At 42.0% G+C, this 21,172-nt stretch overlaps 2 protein-coding genes across 2 annotated transcripts; one reads left to right on the forward strand and one right to left on the reverse strand.

The window, feature by feature from the left end:
* Nucleotides 1–248: 248 nt before the first annotated feature.
* Nucleotides 249–20,993, forward strand: LOC306742312 (calpain-5-like; the record flags this gene model as incomplete). The annotated part of the gene is made up of 12 exons (XM_079224668.1): nucleotides 249–404; nucleotides 3,502–3,633; nucleotides 10,825–11,033; nucleotides 11,672–11,864; nucleotides 11,958–12,151; nucleotides 12,368–12,442; nucleotides 16,221–16,416; nucleotides 16,538–16,660; nucleotides 17,609–17,805; nucleotides 18,593–18,714; nucleotides 19,408–19,544; nucleotides 20,817–20,993. The coding sequence occupies 12 exons, from the start codon at nucleotides 249–251 to the stop codon at nucleotides 20,991–20,993; spliced, it is 1,911 nt and encodes a 636-aa protein (XP_079080794.1).
* On the reverse strand, nucleotides 6,224–8,549 carry ompa (olfactory marker protein a; the record flags this gene model as incomplete). Its single annotated transcript, XM_079224670.1, has 2 exons — nucleotides 6,224–6,655; nucleotides 8,481–8,549. The coding sequence occupies 2 exons, from the start codon at nucleotides 8,547–8,549 to the stop codon at nucleotides 6,224–6,226; spliced, it is 501 nt and encodes a 166-aa protein (XP_079080796.1).
* Nucleotides 20,994–21,172: the final 179 nt, after the last annotated feature.

Genomic DNA, 21,172 nt, shown 5'->3' on the forward strand with positions numbered 1-21,172 from the left:
TAATTGTAATATTACCTAATAATAATGCTGAAAATGATCTGTAATAAAAACATTTCCTTCATTGATTAGCTAACATTTCCACAGGATTTTTGTGACCCCATTATGTCCATGTCAGAAAATTAGGAAGCTTCAGGTTAGTTCAGTTTGTTTTCACACACCAAAGTTTGTAGTTTGTATTATACAAAATATTGTCAGAATTATAAGGTAAAAATAAAAAGATGAGTCAGTCAGTTTCTGTGTGCAGGAGGATGGTGGTTCCATACGAGGGCCAGGTTTTCTCTGCCCTGAGGAGGCAGTGTCAGCAGAGTGGACTTCTGTTTGAAGACCCCCTGTTCCTCACAACCGGCCAGTCTCTGTTCTACCAGAGCAACTGCATCGGCAGTGTCACCTGGAAAAGGCCGAAGGTGAGAACAAAAGAAGTGGTTTGACTTTTCTTTAGCTTAGCTGTTGTGCATCAGGCACATATACTGTAAATAAGAAGTGGACAGTGGCGGCTGGTGGCAATTTTTTTGGTGGGGCCATCTAATCCCAGTATGATTCAATGCAAAAAAGGTATCACGCATTACTACTTTGCAGTTAAATATTTAACATTTATTCCAACACTTATTAATACAATGATATAATACAATTCTTGATCAGAATAGCCCTCCCGGAAGTCTTTTTTAGCGCGCTGATTGGATGAATTGTATGTCATTCATTTATTTCTTTAATCAGTGATTGGCTAAACTGCGTATTAGACCCGTCTTCCTTGGGCAGAATCGCTTGAGCCCCACGACGTGCACGCGCATTAGAGACGTGCTGGAGCAGAGAGGACGTGCATGAGCATCACAGACATGCAGCTCAGAGCTGCATGAGCAGAGCAGGACAAACAGGAAAAGCATATATTTGGCGCAGATATTCTATTTTAAAAATATTACTGGGTATATTCTATAGCTCAAAAACACAAATATTGACAATTTGTATAATTTATTAACATTTTTATAATTTTTCAAATACATTTATTTTTTTGGTGGCTCAGGGTGGGTGGGGCCAAGCCCCGTTGCCCTCTATGGGCCGGCCGCCACAGGAAGTGGACGTTCTACTTTCTACTCATTCTCTTTCAAATTAACTCCACAGTTTACTGATGCATCGAACTTACTTTTTCAGTCCACATATACCGATACTGATATCTGGACTTTGGATGTCGGAGTTCTGACCCGATACCCGTGTTAAATTAACATGCTGCATGCCTCACTGTGTGGAAGTGACCACAATCATTTATTTATGTGTAAAGCAACATCAGGCTTGAAGAAAGCATTGCTTTATTAACTTTATAATTATGAATGTAATGTTTTCAGTCGGTCACCGGTCTTAGCATGGGCACAAAATAATCCTGTGCTTTTATTTTGAAGGGAATTTTTAATGCCGCAATGAGTGACGTTTATTCAATTAAATTTCTGGCATATTCATGTAATGTGCTGTAACTCTGTTACGTTGTTCATTCTGGTCACATGACATATATTGCTTCTGCCCATCCGGGGAGAGGGATCCTCCTCTGTTGCTCTCCTGAAGGCTTCTTCCTTTTTTCCCTGTGAAAGGGTTTTTACTATCTTTATTTGGGGAGTTTTTCCTGATCCGATGTGAGGTCCTGGGACAGGGATGTTATGTGTACAGATTGTAAAACCCTCTGAGGATCATTTTAATTTGTGATTTTGGGCTGTACAAAATAAACTGAATTGAATTGAATATTCACACACTCCTCAATGCTGCGTTCACAACACACTTTACTTGAGTGAGTTTACACACCGAACTATTTGTGATAGTTCGCTTCATTCCCGACCTTTTTCTTTAATGTTATGTTAAAAAAGGCTGACGTTATTAAATTATTATGTGTGTTGTATTACCTTGTGTCCTTAAGATGCACTTTTTTTTTTATTGAGTGTACAAGGGAATATTTATGTGTACTATCTCAGGTTCAAACTGCACCATATTTCCATTAAATCAAATTGAGAAGTTGAAAATGTTCCTCGCTTTGGATCTCGGTGGGTCATTCAGGGGTGATGGTGAGTCCTGCAGCCAGACCAGTTGAGGACCACTGCCCCAGACCACATGCATGTTCTTATTAGAGTTATGTCCTTCTCAACTGTGACAAAAAAGCCGAACAGCTGATCCACTGAAGCGCAGGTAGAAAATCCACGGCCCGCCACTGTACAGTTACAAGCGGCCCTTTGAGGGAGACCATGATGCTGATGTGGCCCGGGGTGAAAATTAGTTTGACAACCCTGAGCTAAAGCCTGGCCTTCCCCTTTTATAACATGTTTTTACTGTCGATCATTGATGATCTGAGCTGGTAAATAATTAAACAGGAAAATTAAAGCTCTCCCATAGATCAATATTATGGATTTGTCCAGTGAGTGTTGAGAGGGGAAACATTCGTGCCGTTGGACCCTAAAGTTAAACTGTCTCTCTGAGTCCCCGGTCCAACCTTCTGGGGATCAGTGTCACTAACAAAGGGCAACTCTGTTATTTTTCAACCTGGAGCCTACTGTCTTATATGGTTGTGTCTAAGTGACTAATGGGGACCATGATTTTTGAAATTGGTCCAGTATTGAAGGAAAGCGCTACAGCAGACGGCAGCAGCTGAACGAGCTGTGATGTCATTAGAACTGTCTGACAATTAGGGATGCACTCCCAAACCTCGTTCTAAACGGGAACTGGTTCCAAATTAGTATAATACCCGGAGTTAACGGTTCTGCTATTGGTACTTTAGAAGTTATGGAGCGAGATCTCCTCGGTAAATAGAAACATTGCAAAGCTCCTCTTTTTTTCTCTGTGTCTGTCTTTGCTCAACAGCCTTTCTTTACTCTAAAACACACACACACACACACACACACACACATACACACACACACAGACTCCGGCTCAGTACAGCGTGAGACTCACATCATGGCAGAGAGAACTCTCGTTGAGAACTCTCACAAAAGCCGTACAACCCTCACAAGTGAGGGCGGAAACAGCAGCTTTTTCACAACATGTAGCCAACTGTGTTTTTTTTTTTATTGTTGCCCAAGAAAGACTATTTGTTTACATACTAGAATAATAAGTCGCTTTCTGAATTCATTCTTTTTATTTTTATTTCAAGGGTGGTTAGCCTTAATCCACTATGTTTCTTCACGTCTTTCAGATGGAAATTAATTTTAAAAACTCAATTTATCAAGTGAACATTCCAATTATGTCATGTTAAAAAATTATTCCTTATTCAGTCAAACTTTTGTTAGTTATTAGTTTGATTGGCTTTTGCTGGTATTTTAAAATGCACCTAAAGTTTTGAGCGTGAGCGTGTGTTGGATTCTATCTATGGAACTATTATTTTATATTTTATAAACCATTAAATGGACACTCCTATTACATCAATACCTTCAAAGGAGATTTTCCCTCTCCTTCTTTTTGCTGAGTTGATATTATTTATTTAAAAGAAGAAGAACGAGGTACCACTGATTGTTATAATGTTTGTCCTTCTAGGAGTTATGCGACAACCCCCATCTGTTTGTGGACGGCATCAGTGCCCATGACCTGCACCAGGGCCAGCTGGGAAACTGCTGGTTCATAGCCGCCTGCTCCAGTTTGGCCTCTGGAGGGACGCTATGGCAGAAGGTGTGATACAGCCATGTTTTATTTTAAATCTTTTTTGCTGCTATTGAATTTTGTGATTATTCTCTGTTGAATATTGAAGTCCATAGAGAAGTGTATTGGCACGCTTAGTGGAGCTATCCATGGTACTGAAAGGGGTCCAAACAATACACAATGTATTTACATAAGAATACAAGATTGCGAACACACACACCGTCTAAGTATTGTAAAAAAAACAGACAACAAAATACAACACAATAAAACAACTACATCGAAAAGTGCATCATCTCAATGGATCTGGTAATATTTCATAGCATTGCTCAGGACAGTCAGTTAGATACTTGTGTTAAAATATATGAACCAAAGCCGGATGCATGCACACATTGTGTGCGTGTGCGTGTGTGTGCGCTCTGATGGGTGTGGGGCATGTGTATGTGCTATTATATGGGTGTCAGATTTGTGTGACTGGGTATTTTCACTTAAGATTTGTGTGTACTGTCACAGATTGTCACCCTTTTACACAAAGGCACGCACACACACACACACACACACACGGATGGAGGATAGAAGCGGTCATGGTAGACGAGACACACGTGATTATTTGTGTTATGTATGTACGTATGCATGCATCCTGCTGCTACATGGCTGACTAAAGGCTTCGACCGTTGCGATGGTAATCAATGTCAAAATCAGGATTTGAATATTGCGATTTGTTTTCTAATTATCAAACTGTAGTATCATAGTTCACTTTTAAAGGCTGCATGAAATTGCCCTGCAGGCTTCACAGTCAATATATTTATTTTCACAAATAACATTCTTTAAAAAAAACAGGAATAATTATTTTTACACTAGTTGCAGAAATACATGAATGTCCCAACATGAATGTATTCTAATTCAACACACGTTTGGACAGGATCCACAGTGTGTGTGTGTGTGTGTGTGTGTGTGTGTGTGTGTGTGTGTGTGTGTGTGTGTGTGTATTGTGTGTATTGTGTGTTTTTTCCACTCTTGGTTACCTCGCTCTGCCGGTCTGGTCTCGGAGGTCTTCTGCAGCTCTCACTTTTCCATGAGCTGAAGGGAAGCTGAAGCCTGTTTTAGGCCTCGGCGGAGCTGCCAGTTGTCCTGACACCCGCTTCCAAACACTTACTAAGCCCCTCGTGTGAATAAGGACAACTACGCAGGCACTTTGACGTCAATTATGACGACATTTCCACGGCACAGAGACCCGGAAGCCGCCGTCCTGTGGGACAAAATTAGCTCAATGGTTAAAGGTTAGGGTTGGTGATCTAGGTGGTTAGGGTGTTTCTAGAGTTAAAAGATGTGTTGATTCACATACAGAACACGGTGTGTTTCTTTAAGATATTAATCATTTTAGTACTTATTTGTATCACTGATTTAGCAATGTAAAGGGGAGATGTATTTCCTACAGATGCATTCAATCATGCTCTTTGTTTTGCTAAAAAAATTGGAAGTGTTCCAACCAGCTCTATTTTATGACGAGCTCAAAATTGTGCAAAGATTACAATTCAGTTTTAAATATATAGTCCCTCACTTTTATTTTATCTCATGGTCTTCCTGCACCCTAAAAAAAATATAAATCTTAAAGTCAATGCTCACTTACTAAATCCTAAATACATTTTTGGGGATTATATTTTTTTAACCTGTATTGATGTTTTCCCTTCTGTCGTGTTTCTGTCTGTACTGAAGCAGTTCTGTCTCTCTTACTAAGCAAACATGCAGTGTAAAAAACGTGTTACTGTCAGCCTATTGCTCCAGTTGTGTGGAAAGTTTGACTGGAATCAAATTGGGAGCTTTGGTAATTTATGAGCAGGTGCTGTAGCTGTAAACACACCAACCTGGATTGTTCCCTGCTGCTTCTCTTCAGTCCTGTCCAACTAAAAACACAGGGAGACGGACACTCTTTAGTTGTTCATCTAGCTGTTGTTACATACCACTCCTCCTTGTTTCCTCCCTTCCTAGTCTCCTCCTCTCTCGTCCTTTCCTCTGTCCAGCAACACTGTTAACAACCAGCACCAATGAGAGCACACAGGCAGCTTTCAGTCAATCTTTAATAGATGTCACTCCATTGATTTGTGCTTTGTGTCAGGCCGATGGACATGCAAAGTGAATATTTGACATTCTCTGCTACTTTATTCTGCTGCTACTGTTGCTGCCTCTCCTGCGGCCGGCGGAGGACTTCAGAAAACTAAATACAACGACTAGAATTGTCAACAACTCAAAAACAAATACCATCACAATATTCAGCTGGTCAGCAAAGGTCGTGTTATATTTACAAGAGGAAGTTTAGTTTCCAGCCTAATACGGCCCCAATCCTGTAGCACAGTAGCAACATGAAATAAGTAGTGCACAAAGAAGGTGGAACTACAATCTTGTTACTGCAAAATTACACTTTAATCAATGAGACTAAGAGATGAAAAGGAAGCTTTGAGGGAAAAAATATGAAAATGATGTGTTTCTTTGATTTGGGGAGATCCAATGTTTTTTTTCAGTCCTGGCTGGAGGTTTTTCTAAAGGTCAAAGAACAAAAGAATTAACAAAAATATTCCGATGCTTCTCCAGCACTTAAAGGATTCTACTGACAAACAGCGAAGCGTCATTTGTCGGGTGTGAACTCCACCGAGCAGCTGAGATTCGCCGCCTCCGCGGCATCCTTGAAAGCAAACAGGAAGTACATGACCTTCCTGACCTTGGCCAGCTCGGCGATCCTCTCGCCGAACTCCTGCATGTCCGCCTCAAGCCACTTGAGCGGTGACTCCTCCGGGTCTTCGGCGTTTCGCCAAAACGTTCCGATTGGTTCCAATAGCTGGCGGGTCATCAGGTGGGTGAGGTCAGGGGTCCAGTGCTGGGAGATGCCAGTGATGGTGACGCGGCCGTGGGCGGCGAGCGAGAAGTACCAGCGGGAGAAGTTCAGCTCTTGGTTGTGGAAGTCTAGCCGGTACACGGCCTCGTGGGGGAGAAGCAGACGCTCGCCGTCCTGACGCTTCTGTCCCGAGCGCTGCAGAGACAACACACGGAGACGCATCATCTGCAGAGGAAGTCAAAGAACACACAGAGAGAGATGGATGAAATGGGTTGGAGCGAAAGAGACAATGTGTTTGTTTGTTTGTTTGCTTGTTTGTGTGTGTGTGTGTGTGTGTGTGTGTGTGTTTGTGTGTGTGTGTGTGTGTGTTTCAGAGAAAGGCTCCGCCCCTCGAGCAAAGACAGACAGAGATATGTTTGAGAAGCTCTGTCAGACTGACACCAAAGTACCTCTAAAATTCTTAGCTTAGAGTTCAGTTCAGGAACACTCTGACATTTCGGAGGCTTTCATATCGACCCGGATCCGAGTACACTTGACCCGAAAGTCCAGTTAGTTTGATTAGTGTGAACATCGTGTACCGTCTCCACTTGTAAAGGGGGGTCTCGAGTATGGTTAATGTGTACTTGGTTAACAGCTTTTTAATGGCGAGTAGTGTCAGTGAATTGTTCTGCACGCAGCACGGCCTCATCCTCTGAACTGCTCGGCCATACTTGATAAAGCAGAAAGGCAGAAGAGGTACAGTAGATGGTGTAGAAGCTGCAGCTTTTTCCTCATATATATTCATTATCAAAGGAACAGCTATGACACTATGGAAAAACTTGCACTTCACAAATAGTCATACATTCATACTTTTATATACTTTTATCACAATTTTAAACATTTGATACAAAATACCATCAAAGCCTCCAGATGTCACATCAAGATACTCTTGATTATCCAACCATTGTTTTCTTGAGTAATCATGTAACGTGGTTTTCTCAAGAAAATGTATCTACCATAATTTTTCAGAGCCCAAGATGACGTGTCATTTCCCCAATGATATATATATTTTTAGGATATAATACAAAGTAAAGCTTTTATTTCAATCAAATATTCAATGATAGCCAAAAAGAAAGTTTGTCATTTTGCTTGAAAAGTGACTCAAATGATTATTGAATTATCCAAATAGTTGCAAAGTTTAAGCCTCTTCTGATTCAGGATCAAAAGAAAATGGGCTTCTCATCCAGTGTTTTGCTAAACATCAAACGAACATCGTTTTAAGGAGGGCTGAAAATAGAACAGTGCAAATATTTACTGTCTGTCATTCAGTAGAGACGAATCAATAAGAACATGAAAATTATCAAGAAAAATAAATGTAAACAACAACATTTTGTCAGTGTTGATGGTGATTCTGAGATTAACCCCACTTCTTCATAAACAGAAGGTGATTAAACACATCAGAGAAGCAGATCAGAAAAACTCTCACACATGAGGTGCTGAACCAGCGAGTTTTTTTTTCTTGTTTTTTTCTCGTGCTTGGAAATTACTTAAACGAATTGTCAAAAATAATTGCTGACGAACTTTCTTTCGATTCTCCGATGGATTGGTTCAACTGATCGCTGTTGCTCTAAAACCACTTTTCTTTCAGCACATTAACAGCTGTTGACCTCCACTGTGGCAGCCAGACGGTCGGTTACAATAGTTATTGAGGCACACTGCCAGGCTAGTCGTCAATGTTTCTGATGAGTAGAGCTATTGATCACTAACATTCAAAGCACAGTATAGAAATCAAAGCAAATTCAAGAACAGATGTTCTGAAGACGGTTCATCAAAGCAGGGGGGAAGAGTTTGAATGGAAAAGTAGCATGAATCTAAAAAAAAGTAAACTTTGAAAAGTCGGCCAACAATAAAAAGAATAGCAAGACGCTAAATTTCAAACATCTTTCGTTACGATCTTTTTTTTTATTACATTAGTTTTAATCTTTGTCCATTAAATTACATTTTTCTATCAAGGAAAGAAATAAAAACGTCGCACACACATATTGTGACACCAGACGTATGAGAACCAAACCTCGGTCAGAGCGGGGTCTTCTTTGAACGCCAGCACCAGCGTGTTGGAGGGGGTGTTGCCGTTGTCCATGTCCGACCTTGAGGTTACAATCCTGGGGTTACGGCAGCAGGCAAGTCTTGGTTTGCTCTGGATAGATGCTGTAATGACGGAGCTCTGGTGAGAGTTTCATATTTCACTCTCACTCTTTCCATCGTAGGCTCTTCACACGCCTTCTCTGTCTCCCCTCCCCTACCCTCCCCAACTATTTCCATCACAGAGAGGCAGTTTGCTCACTTTTGTCTCCCTCCCCCTCCTCAACCGCCCTCCTGCCAACAGGGGGAATTAGTTAGGGTGCATTGATTAGCCACATAACATGACAGAGGCTAAGGGAGAGCGTTGGTGGAGGGGATCAATGCCAAAACAGCAGTCGGAATAATTAGTTTTCAGCCCTGCCAAGCTTCCAGTCTTTCTGCACCAAACGGTTGCAAAAATATTCACAAATATACTCTATTTATACTCTATATTATTTATGTTTTAGAATATGCAATTTAATTTGAGCCCTTGCACTATTACGAAGGAACCTTTTAAGCAGCATTTAATTATTTTATGAGGATCCCATTTGAAATGTCTGAATATCAAATGAAAAATACTCTTTTTATTATTTTTTATTTCTAAAGATGTTACAGAGGTGGGTGATCTGTGAGGCTGCTAGGCAACAGGAGGCGCTTGTGACGTACAAGAGGTAACTCTGGGAGTTTCCCGAGGGCTTCTGGGAGCTCGACTGGTCGCGGCTCAATGGAGCACTTATTTATTCTATTTATTTATATCACTCGTTTCACTGATGATTGTGTGTGTGTGTGTGTGTGTGTGTGTGTGTGTGTGTGTGTGTGTGCGTGTGTGTGTGTGTGTGTGTGTGTCTGTGTGTGTGTGTGTGTGTGTGTGTGTGTGTGTGTGTGTGTGTGTGTGTGTGTTGTCAGTGGGGATCTTAGCTCAGGATATGGGTGGATGGTATTCCCTTGTTAAAAACGGTGTACATCCTCGGGTTAATTAAGGGGAAGCGAGTGGAGAGGCAGATGTTTTTCAACTTTTTACAATCTAACAAGTGGACAGAATATGTACAGATGTAATTATTACTTTAGGGGAATTTAAAGTAATAATATAATTTAGATGAATATGTTAAGTCACTGTCTGTCACACAATGGCCCTCTGATGAAAGCTCTTGCATTTGCATTATCACAGGGGGCCATGCACCTGCAATTACTGCGTATCGCCATAGAGAACAAAACCTCAATCTTTGAGGTTGTAACTTGAAGTAATTGTTTTGAAAAGAATGGAATAAAGCTATTGGTCGAAGCTTTTGCTTCTAATTTGTTTTACTTAATTTTAAATTATGTTGGTGACTCATACCTGTATCTTTACTCTATATTATTATGTGTACTGTTTTATATTGCACAACAGTTGTATTTGACTAAATATGTTGCCTATTTATTTATACAGATTATTACGTTATGTTAGAGTTTTCAGATCGTTAAAAAATTTAAAAAAGAAAATTAGAAAAGAAAGAAAAGTATTTTTACACGATTTGTATTAGTTCACAATATAAAACCTCAACATTTTAAATTGAAAAGAAAAAAATGAATAGAAATGATTGATTTAGTTTTACTTTTGTTGACAGGATTTGTTTTTAATGATTAAAAAAAAAAAAAAAAAAGAAATACTGATGAAATAATACTTTTTATTGTATTACTTTATGGATTTATTTATTTTCATAATATACTCCAATCCTCTTTTTTGAGTGTTAAACTTCTGAATGTCCACAGTATCCCACTAATAAAGAGAAAATGTACATTTATTATTTATATTCATTGATTTGTTGATCACTCACAAGACGTCACAGTTCAAGAAGACACTCTCAGATTCCCTGAGAGTTTCTTGCTTCTCAATAATGGGAATAGAGATCATGGATTTTCATGCCAAATGTAGTTCTGTTTTCTGGGAAAGTCACCAACCAGAACCCGGGATTTAGCGCAGTTAGTGTCCTGACTATTATCGTACGAAGTGAAACAAAGACCTCACTAACACACTTTCACTTTCTACTTAAGTCCATAACACTGTAATGTATGTAGCTCATGGGGATGAGTGGTCGTCCTGAAACCACGAGGTAGCCGGTTCGATCTCTGGTCTCCACATAGTTCGCATGTCGAAGCGTCGTTGAGCAAGACACTGAACCCCAGTTGCTCCCCGGGCGCCTCACAGCAGCACACTGCTCCTTAATTACTGAGGATAATTTCTTCTTTCTTCCATTTTGGAATAAACCCTGAGCTTTGACAAGAAGAGGATTGTGTGGTCTTTGTTTTTTCCCTAGGTGATCCCTGACTGGAAGGACCAGGAGTGGGATGAGGGAATGCCGGAGTCCTACGCCGGGATCTTCCACTTTCGGTTCTGGCGGTTTGGTGAGTGGGTGGATGTGGTGATCGACGACCGGCTGCCTACGGCGAACGGGGAGCTGGTGTACTGCCACTCCAAGGACAGCAACGAGTTCTGGAGCGCGCTGATGGAGAAGGCCTATGCCAAGTAAGACTTCCACTGTGTGTGTTTTATTTCACAATCCATATTCTCCAACAACGCTCCGCCAAAATGTATGAAGTAACAATATAGGAATCGAAGAAAATATGTTTAAAATACAATATATTATATTCAAATATAATAGTACTTTGGTAGTAGTCTGCTAAAGCAGTGGTAAAACAATTAATCCGTTTTTTAATGCCATTAATCTAAATTGAACCCGCAATCCAAAATGTATGTAAGCTGCAGATTAATCAGCTTTCTCAATTGTGTCTTTTTAAGCTCCCGCCCACTGTTAGCGTTGAAGAGTTTTAAGTTCCCGAAAAGCATCTTGAGAGTCATAATGAACCTCTTCTCTGAGGTTTTTATGTCCTCAGGCCTTTTACTTTTGACTTTTTATCCAAGAGTTTTTAACATTGTCTGTGGGAAAATAAATATTTTATTTTTTATAAAATATGATCTATACATATCTTGGCCTACCAAGGTTATGTTTGTAAAGCAGATTGTTGTTGGTGATTGTTGTTGGTGATCATTGCTTTATTAAAAACCTATTCCATACTCAAATGCATAACCGTCCTCTTAACGCCAGCACAGGTTCGATAATAAATAAAAAGTCTGTGTTTATGCCTTAATGATGTGTTTTCTAGGATGTTCGGATGTTACGAGGCGCTCGCCGGGGGCAACACGGCCGATGCTCTCGTGGATTTCACCGGCGGAGTGTTGGAGCCAATTGACTTAGCAGAGCACGGCTTCAAAGACGACGACGTGAAGCACAACGAGCTGTTTGAGAGAGTCCTGAAGGTCCACGACAGAGGGGGCCTCATCAGCTGTTCGATCCGGGTGAGGAGAGGGGCAAACGTGGTGCGGCTGAATGATTGAGTGGCTTGATTCAGGAATAATTTTACAGGCTCACTGAACCACCGCTGTGTCCAGGCAACCACTGCGGCCGACATGGACGCAAGGCTGTCCTGCGGACTGGTGAAGGGCCATGCCTACGCGGTGACGGACGTCCGCAGGGTGAGGCTGGGCCACGTCCTGCTGGCCTATTTCCGGTCTGACAAACTCACCATGATTCGCATGAGAAACCCCTGGGGAGAGAGAGAGTGGAACGGGGCCTGGAGCGACAGGTGAGGAGGAGAGAACCACAGACTGTGTTTTCCACACAGATTGTAAATCTTGTCGGAATAATGTTTGAAATCTGTCCAGAGCAGTAGTCCCAGGTGATTCGACTACAAACTATGTCTGTCCCGTTAATTCTGCCCAGTTTGGAAATACATTAAAAGTAACATTTCGCATCTGCCATCACTAGAAGGATACAGATCTTTTTTTCTGCCTGTTCGCAGCTCTGAAGAGTGGAAGAAGGTCAGTAAAAGAGAGAGGGAGAGGATCGGCATCACTGTGCAGGATAGAGAGTTCTGGTGAGTTTTAGTCCAACACTGCCCCCTGTTGGCAGACAAGAGGTGCCTGGAGTTTTGTGACTCATCCTAAAGTCAGAGGCACAATCCAAGGCCCAATCCCAGGGCCAATCTGAATCTCCACCTTTACGGACTCACAGACTTTGAGGCGCGCTCCCTTGAAGTCCTTGAGGGTTTAGGGGTGTCCCATTGTCACATCGTAGAGTGCTTGAGGGCTCTCTGGCAGATATTTTGAGCCCTTTATGATCCCTTTCCGTAAGTCAGCATCTAATGCTGACTTTGCCTAAGGGAATTGCATACAGTTCATAGCAATGTGACGTTAAACACGCAATTCCCAAAGGAAGCATGAAGAAAAAAAAAAAGGTAAACAAAGAGACACGTGGGCGTTCAGCCTGATAAAATACATTTACTACAACATTACGGATTTAAGATGGAACATAAAAACACATGAAATCAGAGGAATGCAAGCAGAAAATATATATATAATAATATATTTTTTACATTCATCAAACATTTTGTTTTTACAAAAACGAGTAGATAAATCATTAAAAATGACTTCTCATCTCGTGAGGAAGACGTTCAAATCAGTGAATAAAAAGTATAAAATAAATACACAATTGTAAACAATATGTTTTTATGTAGTCACGTGATATGTTGCAGCAAAGTGCTGTCCCATTCATATTCACACCAGTTCAAGCCCTCACAGACTCTCACACTCAACCACTGAGGGTTCAGGGTTTGAGGGTTTAGGGGGGAGATTGGGATTGGGCCCAAATCTCCATACACACAGACTCGTGGACTTTAACACACCACCATCTAGTGGACTGAAAAAGCAATTGATTTTTGACCAAAAACCCGACATGAGGGACCTCCTACCGCAGCTAGCAGGTCGGATCTGGCATCCCGACCCCAGCCGCCTTCAACTATGGGCCTGGCCGTTGCAGGCCCCGACCAGCTGCTGAGCAGCTGCACAGAACCAGTCAGAAGGACTATTCTGAATGCCAGAGCACCATTCACCTGTCTACAGTACGAATATAGATGGAGGCTGTTTTCCGACTGTATGTGGTTCACAACGAGGACCCAGTACAGTGCCCTGTGCCTACTGTACTAGAGTTTCTGCAGTCCCTCCTAGATAAGGGCCGGTCTCCCTCTACCCTGAGGGTGTACGTAGCTGCTATCTCATGGCAGCATGCTAAAGTTGACAATGACACTGTAGGGAGCCACAGGCTGGTGTCCTTCTTAAAAATGCTCAGCGACTGCGCCCTCCGAGCACCCCGAGGGCTCCCCTATGGGACTTGCCCGTGGTACTAGACACCCTATGCTCGCCTCCCTTTGAACCCTTGGCAGAGGCATAGTTGAGATGGCTGTCGGCAAAGACTGTCTTTCTCCTTGCCATCACTTCGGCAAAGTGAGTAGGTGAGCTACACGCCCTGTCGGTGAGTGAATCCTGTCTGAGGTGGAGCTCAGATGGCTCGGGTGTCACACTGTGGCCTAATGCTGCATTTCTCCCAAAAGTGCCTGCACGCTTGTATCACTCTACCAGGAGCAACCCTGAGAGGTGTGCCCGTGGAGGATATATGTGCTGCAGCCTCATCGGCATCCCACCCCTCACCTATCGGTGTGGTTCTATGTCCAAACTCCTCTGCTTGAGTCATACGAGGTAGGTTCTTTGCCATTTCCTCGTGACATCCAGTGTTAAGCACTGCCTCTGGCGGTCAAGAAGGATGAAATATAACGACAGATACGAAGGTAACTACGGTTCTATGAAACCTGTCCGAGCACCAGAGTTCTTGGTCACTCGGAATCTCGTGTTCTTGCAAGAAGATTCCGCAGGTTTTATCTCAGGATGACGCCGGAACTTATACCCGGCTGGGGGGTCATCCGAGGTCATAGGTGACTTTGTTGTTATAAATACTGGACCTGCGCATGCGCGAGACGGAAGATATCCAGTGTTAAGCACTGCCTCTGGCTGTCATCCAGGATTCATAGAACCGTAGTTTTCGTTATATTCAATCGTTATCGATGTTGCTTCTGTCGTTTTTTTATATTGCAATAAAACTAAATGCTGGTCAATAATATGAAACGACGTGTCCATGATAGGATTTTAGCCTCTCCACACAGAAGTTTAACAAGTGTGTGTGAGATGATGATACGATCAACTAGAGGACAGGTCTGCCAACCATATTGTGTCACTCAGCTCATGAGGAGGTCGTCCTTCTCTTTCAAAAACTGGTCAGCTCAGCGATGCAGAGGTTTTATTCCCTGAGGTCAGATTCAGGGAATAAAACCCTGAGAGGTCAGACTCAGGGAATAAAAAATACAATTGTTGAACTAGCAGGTTAGCTGCTGTTTGCTTAACTTTCTCTCCATTATATTTTTAGAATCTGCCGCGGGCCAATAAGAAAGGGGCCGTGGGCCGCAGTTGGCCCGCGATAGTTTGGACACCCCTGCACTAGACTATAAACAAACATCTACAATACAGTAAATGTTGTATATGTTTATAGCCCTAAAGTTTTATGCCAACAGAATTATATATAGTATTTGTCCTTTATAGCTTATAGTAGTGAAGCAAGATTTCATAGAAGTGGCAGTGGAAAGTGCTTATGAACCTGGGCATGGTGAAAGTGGCAGTGTTTTGTGCAACATTGTATTAATCACAGATTTTTATTTAGAAATAATATTTTCTCCACAGTGCTGGATTTTGGGCTTGTTCACTGTCTGATGAATCGGTGTTATCAGATCAAAATGCTCCCGCACAGAATGCCGTTTTCCTACAATACTTGCCATAACTCACAATTCTCGCTATTAATCTCCTCTCTCAAAACCCACATTGTTGACTCATCATATGTAGCATATTTAGGTGCCAAAACGTTCAAGCTGTCAAACGTGTCTAACCAATGGAGCCAGTGACGTTCAAAGCTTTGGACGTCATCAGTCACGGAACAGTTCAAGCTCCGACACTTATGCCGTGTTCACACCAAAACACCTTTTTCGCCTGAGTTTATTCGCTCGACTTTATGTGGTTAATTCGCTTTTTCGTTTTTTCGTAACCATTCGCTGCGGAAAGGGGGCGTGGCTTATCTCCGTGGCTTTATTTTGTAAAAACATTTACCATTTCCTCCATTCACCATTGAAATAACCTCTAGTTCTCCTTTATACTTGTTGAGGAAGTCCCACAAACGTTATAATATTATCCATAGTCGCACACAGCTCCGACTCCTCCAGGACGAGTGTCTGAATGAAGCCGCTTCCAGCAGACCAGCAGCAGTTTGATTCAGCGACGGCAGGATGGCAGTGACGACGGCGGAGCTTCTCAACACTGATTGGCTTTCGCAACTCAGCGTCGGGCGAATTTTTCACCGGGTGGCGCGATAGAGGCAAAAAAGATTTGCTTTTCTGCTTTTTCGCCAGAGTTTAAATATTTAAAAAAAAGTGGAAAAGCGAATATTTTTTGTCTCTACCGCGCCACCCGGCGCCACCCGTCTTTTCACAACCATTCGCGTCTGTGCATTGAATATTTCTGACACAAGCTTTAGAGCACTGGTATTGTTTGCCCATCTCTAGTGACGTCAGTAAGTCCCTGAGGGTTCAGGGTTGGAGGCCTTTGGGGGGACACTGGGATTGGGCCTTAGACTGTTAGACATCTGCTATATTGAATGATCAGTTCAATCTCCATCTCTCAAGGGTTAATTTGTTGATCTAATACATCATTGTACTGAATCTTAAGTCATTTCTAAACACATTTTATTGACTTTCCACTTATTACTCTCATTGTAAATAGGATGACGTTTGACGACTTCATCGCCAACTTCACGGACCTCATCCTGTGTCGCCTCATCAACACATCCTACCTGAGCTTCCACAAGACCTGGGAGGAGGCCGTGATGCGGGGCTCCTGGTGGCGCCACGACAACCCACTGCTCAACCGAGCCGGGGGCTGCACCAACAACAAGCACTCTTTCCTCCAGAACCCACAGGTGTGGTTTTCTCTCATTTCATTGTGGATTATCCAATATGGTGTTGCTTTACGATAGTGGCGACTCTGAAGGGCAGAACTCTTAACGATATGTGTGCATTTCTTTTTCTTCTGTGTTGCAGTATGTGTTTGACGTAAAGAAGCCGGAGGATGAGGTTCTGATCTGTCTGCAGCAGAAAGACCGCAGAGCCACGCTGAGAGATGGACGAGGAGAAAACCTATCTATTGGCTTCGAGATACACAGGGTCAGCTCGCTGTGTGTGTGTGTGTGTGTGTGTGTGTGTGTGTGTGTGTGTGTGTGTTTTTGAGACATTAAACTGAACATGCATTGCAGGGCTGTTGTAGCCTTCTCAGAATACATTAGTTGTAAATAAGTGTATAAAATAAACTGGCAAGTGAGTGTATATAATACAGCACAAAAAAACAAAAATTAAAGTTTTGTACATTCTTGTCTTTAGAATCTTAATTCAAAAGATAAATAGACCTATCAATCAGAGCCCTGGCGCGGGGGCAGCTAGCACTTAATAAAACTCGGGTGAAGATTGTTGAAATGAAATGCAATGTAATGTTCAGACAATGGTGAACACAGTAATTGTACGCTGGAGCCGATCCCAGCTGACATTGGGCAAAGGCAGGGTTCACCTGGGCAGATCACCAGTTTATCGCAGGACTCATTTAGAGACAGACAACCATTCACACTCACATTCACACCTACAATAATTTGAAAATGTAGGTGAAGTTCTGTAAGAAGTTGATTGGATTAATGAGACCTGGTTTAAACTGCACGAGTCTTGTGAGAGTTTGTAAACACATGTTTTGATATAATTTACTTCAATTCTAGACTTTTCTCAATTTTTTGATCTTCATTCAGCGTGGAGGCATGAGATAAACACAAAGTTGTCTTCTGTAACTTAAGGTAACACTGTTAGTACAATTAATATGCAAATGGTCATTTTGGGGTAGAATTACTCCTTAAAGTCTGAGTTGCACCAATACATAAATCCAGTATACTCATCAAACGGTTGGATCAAGCTCAGGTCCTGCCTTTGATCGTGCAGAAAACCAATCATAGTTTAGGATACTGGGGTCACCCCAGGTCACTCCGTGGACACGCCCCTGCCAGTTTCAATACAATATTGAAATACTGTTCTGGTCTTCAGGTATTAAAGTCTTTGCGCTCTCTCTGTGTTCAGGTGGAGTTCAACAGGATCTACCGTATGCACGTCACCCAGCAGGAGGTTGGCGGGAGCCTCTACATCAACTCAAGGTCTGTGTTCAGACGCATCAAGCTGACGGAGGGCCGGTACGTCATCATAACCACGACCTTTGACCCTGACCTGGAGGGAGACTTCCTGCTCCGTACCTTCACTGACGTGGCGTCCGACTGCAAGTGAGTGGGGACTCAATGGGCTCGTTTTAGTTTGAGCTGTTGTTGTTTTCTATTTGTTTCGTTTCAGAGTTTGTTGTTCAGCAGCATTATTGGATATTGTAAAAAAAAAACTGATATTGTGAAATTACAAAAAAGAAAAAACACATCATTTATATAATTATATTTTGTTAGTTAGTTACTGAGTGAGCAAACATGAAATACAGTAAAATATTAACTAAATAGTTTGCGTCTGGCATCAATACCTTTTTTTCATACAATATTCTTTCCTCAGTTGACAAAACAGATTATCAATTTCTTTTGATTACTATATATTGCACCGATTTCACTTGATGATTGATTGTCATGTTATATCCAGCGTTTGTGTTTTTATTGCAGTTGCTGATTATTTAATGTGCACTCAATGAACTGTCAAACAGATCTGAGATCATCAGAGCTGCGGTCTTGTTTAAGTAGCATACAGTTGTGAGAACCATCATCTCCAGTATTTCTGCATTGGAGCTACTTTTAGTCCTCAGGTGTTTTGTGAATATGTCTCCAGGTCGGCAGCAGGTTTAAGTTACACCTCAGTTACAATGATCTCTGGCTGCATTGCAGATACCTTTTTCAAGACACAGAAATGTATCTGGACTAAACCACACAGGTGCAGTTTACACCTGATTTTAAGTAAGCTCATGACAGAGCAGCAGCCCTTTTTCAACAACAACATAAACATAAGAACTAATACAAGTATCGCTTTCCCCATCTCACTCTGTCTGTCTGTCTGTCTGTCTGTCTGTCTGACCTGCAGGGAGTTGACTCTACATGAGCCAGCACAGACCTGCTGGTCCGGGTTGTGTGGTTATCCCTCTCTGGTCACTCAGGTCCACATACTGAATGCAAATGGACTCGCAGGACAAGACTCTGATGGAGGTAGTTTTGAGTTCTTGAGTCATCATTAGACACTTTACAGGATATTTGCTCCATAACCATCAACAGATTATTGTTGCATTTAATTATACATAAAGCCCCCTTAAAATGTTCTTATTTTTGTTATTCATGTGTTTTTTTCTCTCCATTGAATGGTATATTTGACACTGAACTAGTTCATCTTTATCTCAGTGATAGTGTCCACATGAGCATAAAATATCACTGGTATGTAAAAACTACACGGACAGCGCAAACATCTTCCCTTGGGGCTAAGCCCCCCCTTTCTTTGAATCCTAGAAACACCCCTGTCTGTAGCACAATGTCGTTTTTGTTCGAGAGGGACAATTGAATGTACTGGTTTTTGGCCAGTTGATGGCAGTAGCAACTTTGTAATGTCAGCGACTGCTGCTGGAGTTCTTGCACAGCAGCAATTTACACCAGTCTGAATGTAAAACAGTCATGATAGCAGACAGCTGCAAGGCTTGTATTCATTCTAGGTTATGCTGTGTTTGCGGTTATTCAAAATGATATGTATTTTCATCAAAGAATACTTAAAGTACCAAAAGCTCTCGTTATACAGAATGACTCATTTCAGAATATAATTATATAAAAATGTCATTTCCTAATCTTAAATCGAACAATAATGGATCAAGTTTATGAAACTGAAAGAGATGGTGTGTGTGTGTCTCTCTCCAGTGTCAGACCCCTACGTGATAATTCGTTGTGAAGGGAAGAAGGTTCGCTCACCAGTCCATAAAAACACACGCAGCCCCAACTTTGACACCAAAGGGCTCTTCTACAGGAAGAAAGCCAACCAGCCAATCAGAATCGAGGTCTGTGTGTGTGTGTCTGACAGAAAATTGCACATAGGTGGACAAAGCATTCAGATATTTTACTTCAAGGGATAGTTGTTTGTTGTAGTTGTAGTGTTGTTGTAAAGTGGGGTTGTATTAGGTACTTATCTATAGTCGGTGTATACACCTACAGCGGTAGACAATAAACTCTTGTGTTCTGCGAGGTAAAATTATAGTGGTATGAATTAAGCATAGATAATGGTTTTAATTGCCGACGTAAAGTCTGTCTGAAGGCAAGGTAAAGATGTGAAAATATTGTAAATGTAGCGACCATTTAAACTGAAATTGATTCTGTTAGATGTCTAAAATACATCCGCAGCCCTATACTTCCGTGCTGGTACTCTTCATACAACCCCACTTTAAAAGATCCAAACTAAACTTTCTGTCAAAGTAGCAATACTTCTGAAATATTCTGTTACAAGTTAAATCCCTGGATTCAAATTTTGAGTACTTCAGTAAAAGTACAAAATATGCTGAAGAACCAAACGTGTAACGTAGTCTACTCATGCAGAATGAATATTTATATAGAACAATATATATTTTATTGCTGTTGTTTCGTCCCCTTTCCCGTCTAGGGGATAAGGGGGGAACGAACACAGGTCAGTCCACAGAATAAAGGAAACAAAGTCAGAAAATAGGAGTAACGAAGAAACAATATTTATTCGACGCTGGCGGTTCACAACACAGAAAAGGTTCTGTCACGTGGGAGAGATTGGGGACAGCTTTTGATCGTGCCAAACAAATAGAAATCAAGAAAACAAAACTAGGCCTAGCTCTCTACCTCTTGAAATAAACAAACAAAATGGCTTCTCTAACTTCTCTACAAAAGATTGATCAAAACATATACAGAGGGAGCACCGACCAATAACCTAGTGTTTCTAGACACAAAGTACCTACGTGTCTGCACCAGTGTACAGGGTACCCCAAACTTACCTACTGCCCTCAACCTCTCACCACAAACCTTCCACCTGTCAGTGTGCATTCAGGAATGAACAAACAAAATCCGCCCTGAACTCTTCCGACCTCCTCCGACCTCCTCCTTTTAAAATGGCCGACCGTCTCGCCGATTGGCCTTCACAGGTGGCAAACAATTAGCCAATAGAAACCTGTGGGGGAAAACAAGAGGGGAGGGGAGAACACAACACTGACACGTAACAGCTGTATTGGAACTATTGATGCATTAATGTGTTAAATACAAGTACGTAAAAAATGTACCTAAATTTGGACTTCCTGTTTCTCCGTGCCTTTCAGATCTACAACCACCACACGTTGATGGACTCCTTCTTGGGTCAGGTGACGCTGCCCGCTGAGCAGGGCAAATTCCTTCAGACGCTCCACCTGAGGGACAAGGGCGATCGCCGCGACAACGACCTGTCGGGAACCCTCACTGTCGCAATAGTGACCAGCCCGGTGCTCACCAACATCTGAGACACGCCACGGAAAATAAAATCGTCCAGCCCGCAAGTTTTCCAAGTTGCAGGTTTTTCCAATCCGCCCTTGTAAGGGTTAACTTTTTGGCACAAGGAGTCGGTTTACATTGTGGAAGTTTACTTTCTAGAAGCTTACACATCCAGCAGGAGGCCTGTGGAGATCAAACCTGAGGCTCT

Source organism: Taurulus bubalis (genome assembly GCF_910589615.1).
Source record: "Taurulus bubalis genome assembly, chromosome: 10".
NCBI lineage: Eukaryota > Metazoa > Chordata > Actinopteri > Perciformes > Cottidae > Taurulus > Taurulus bubalis.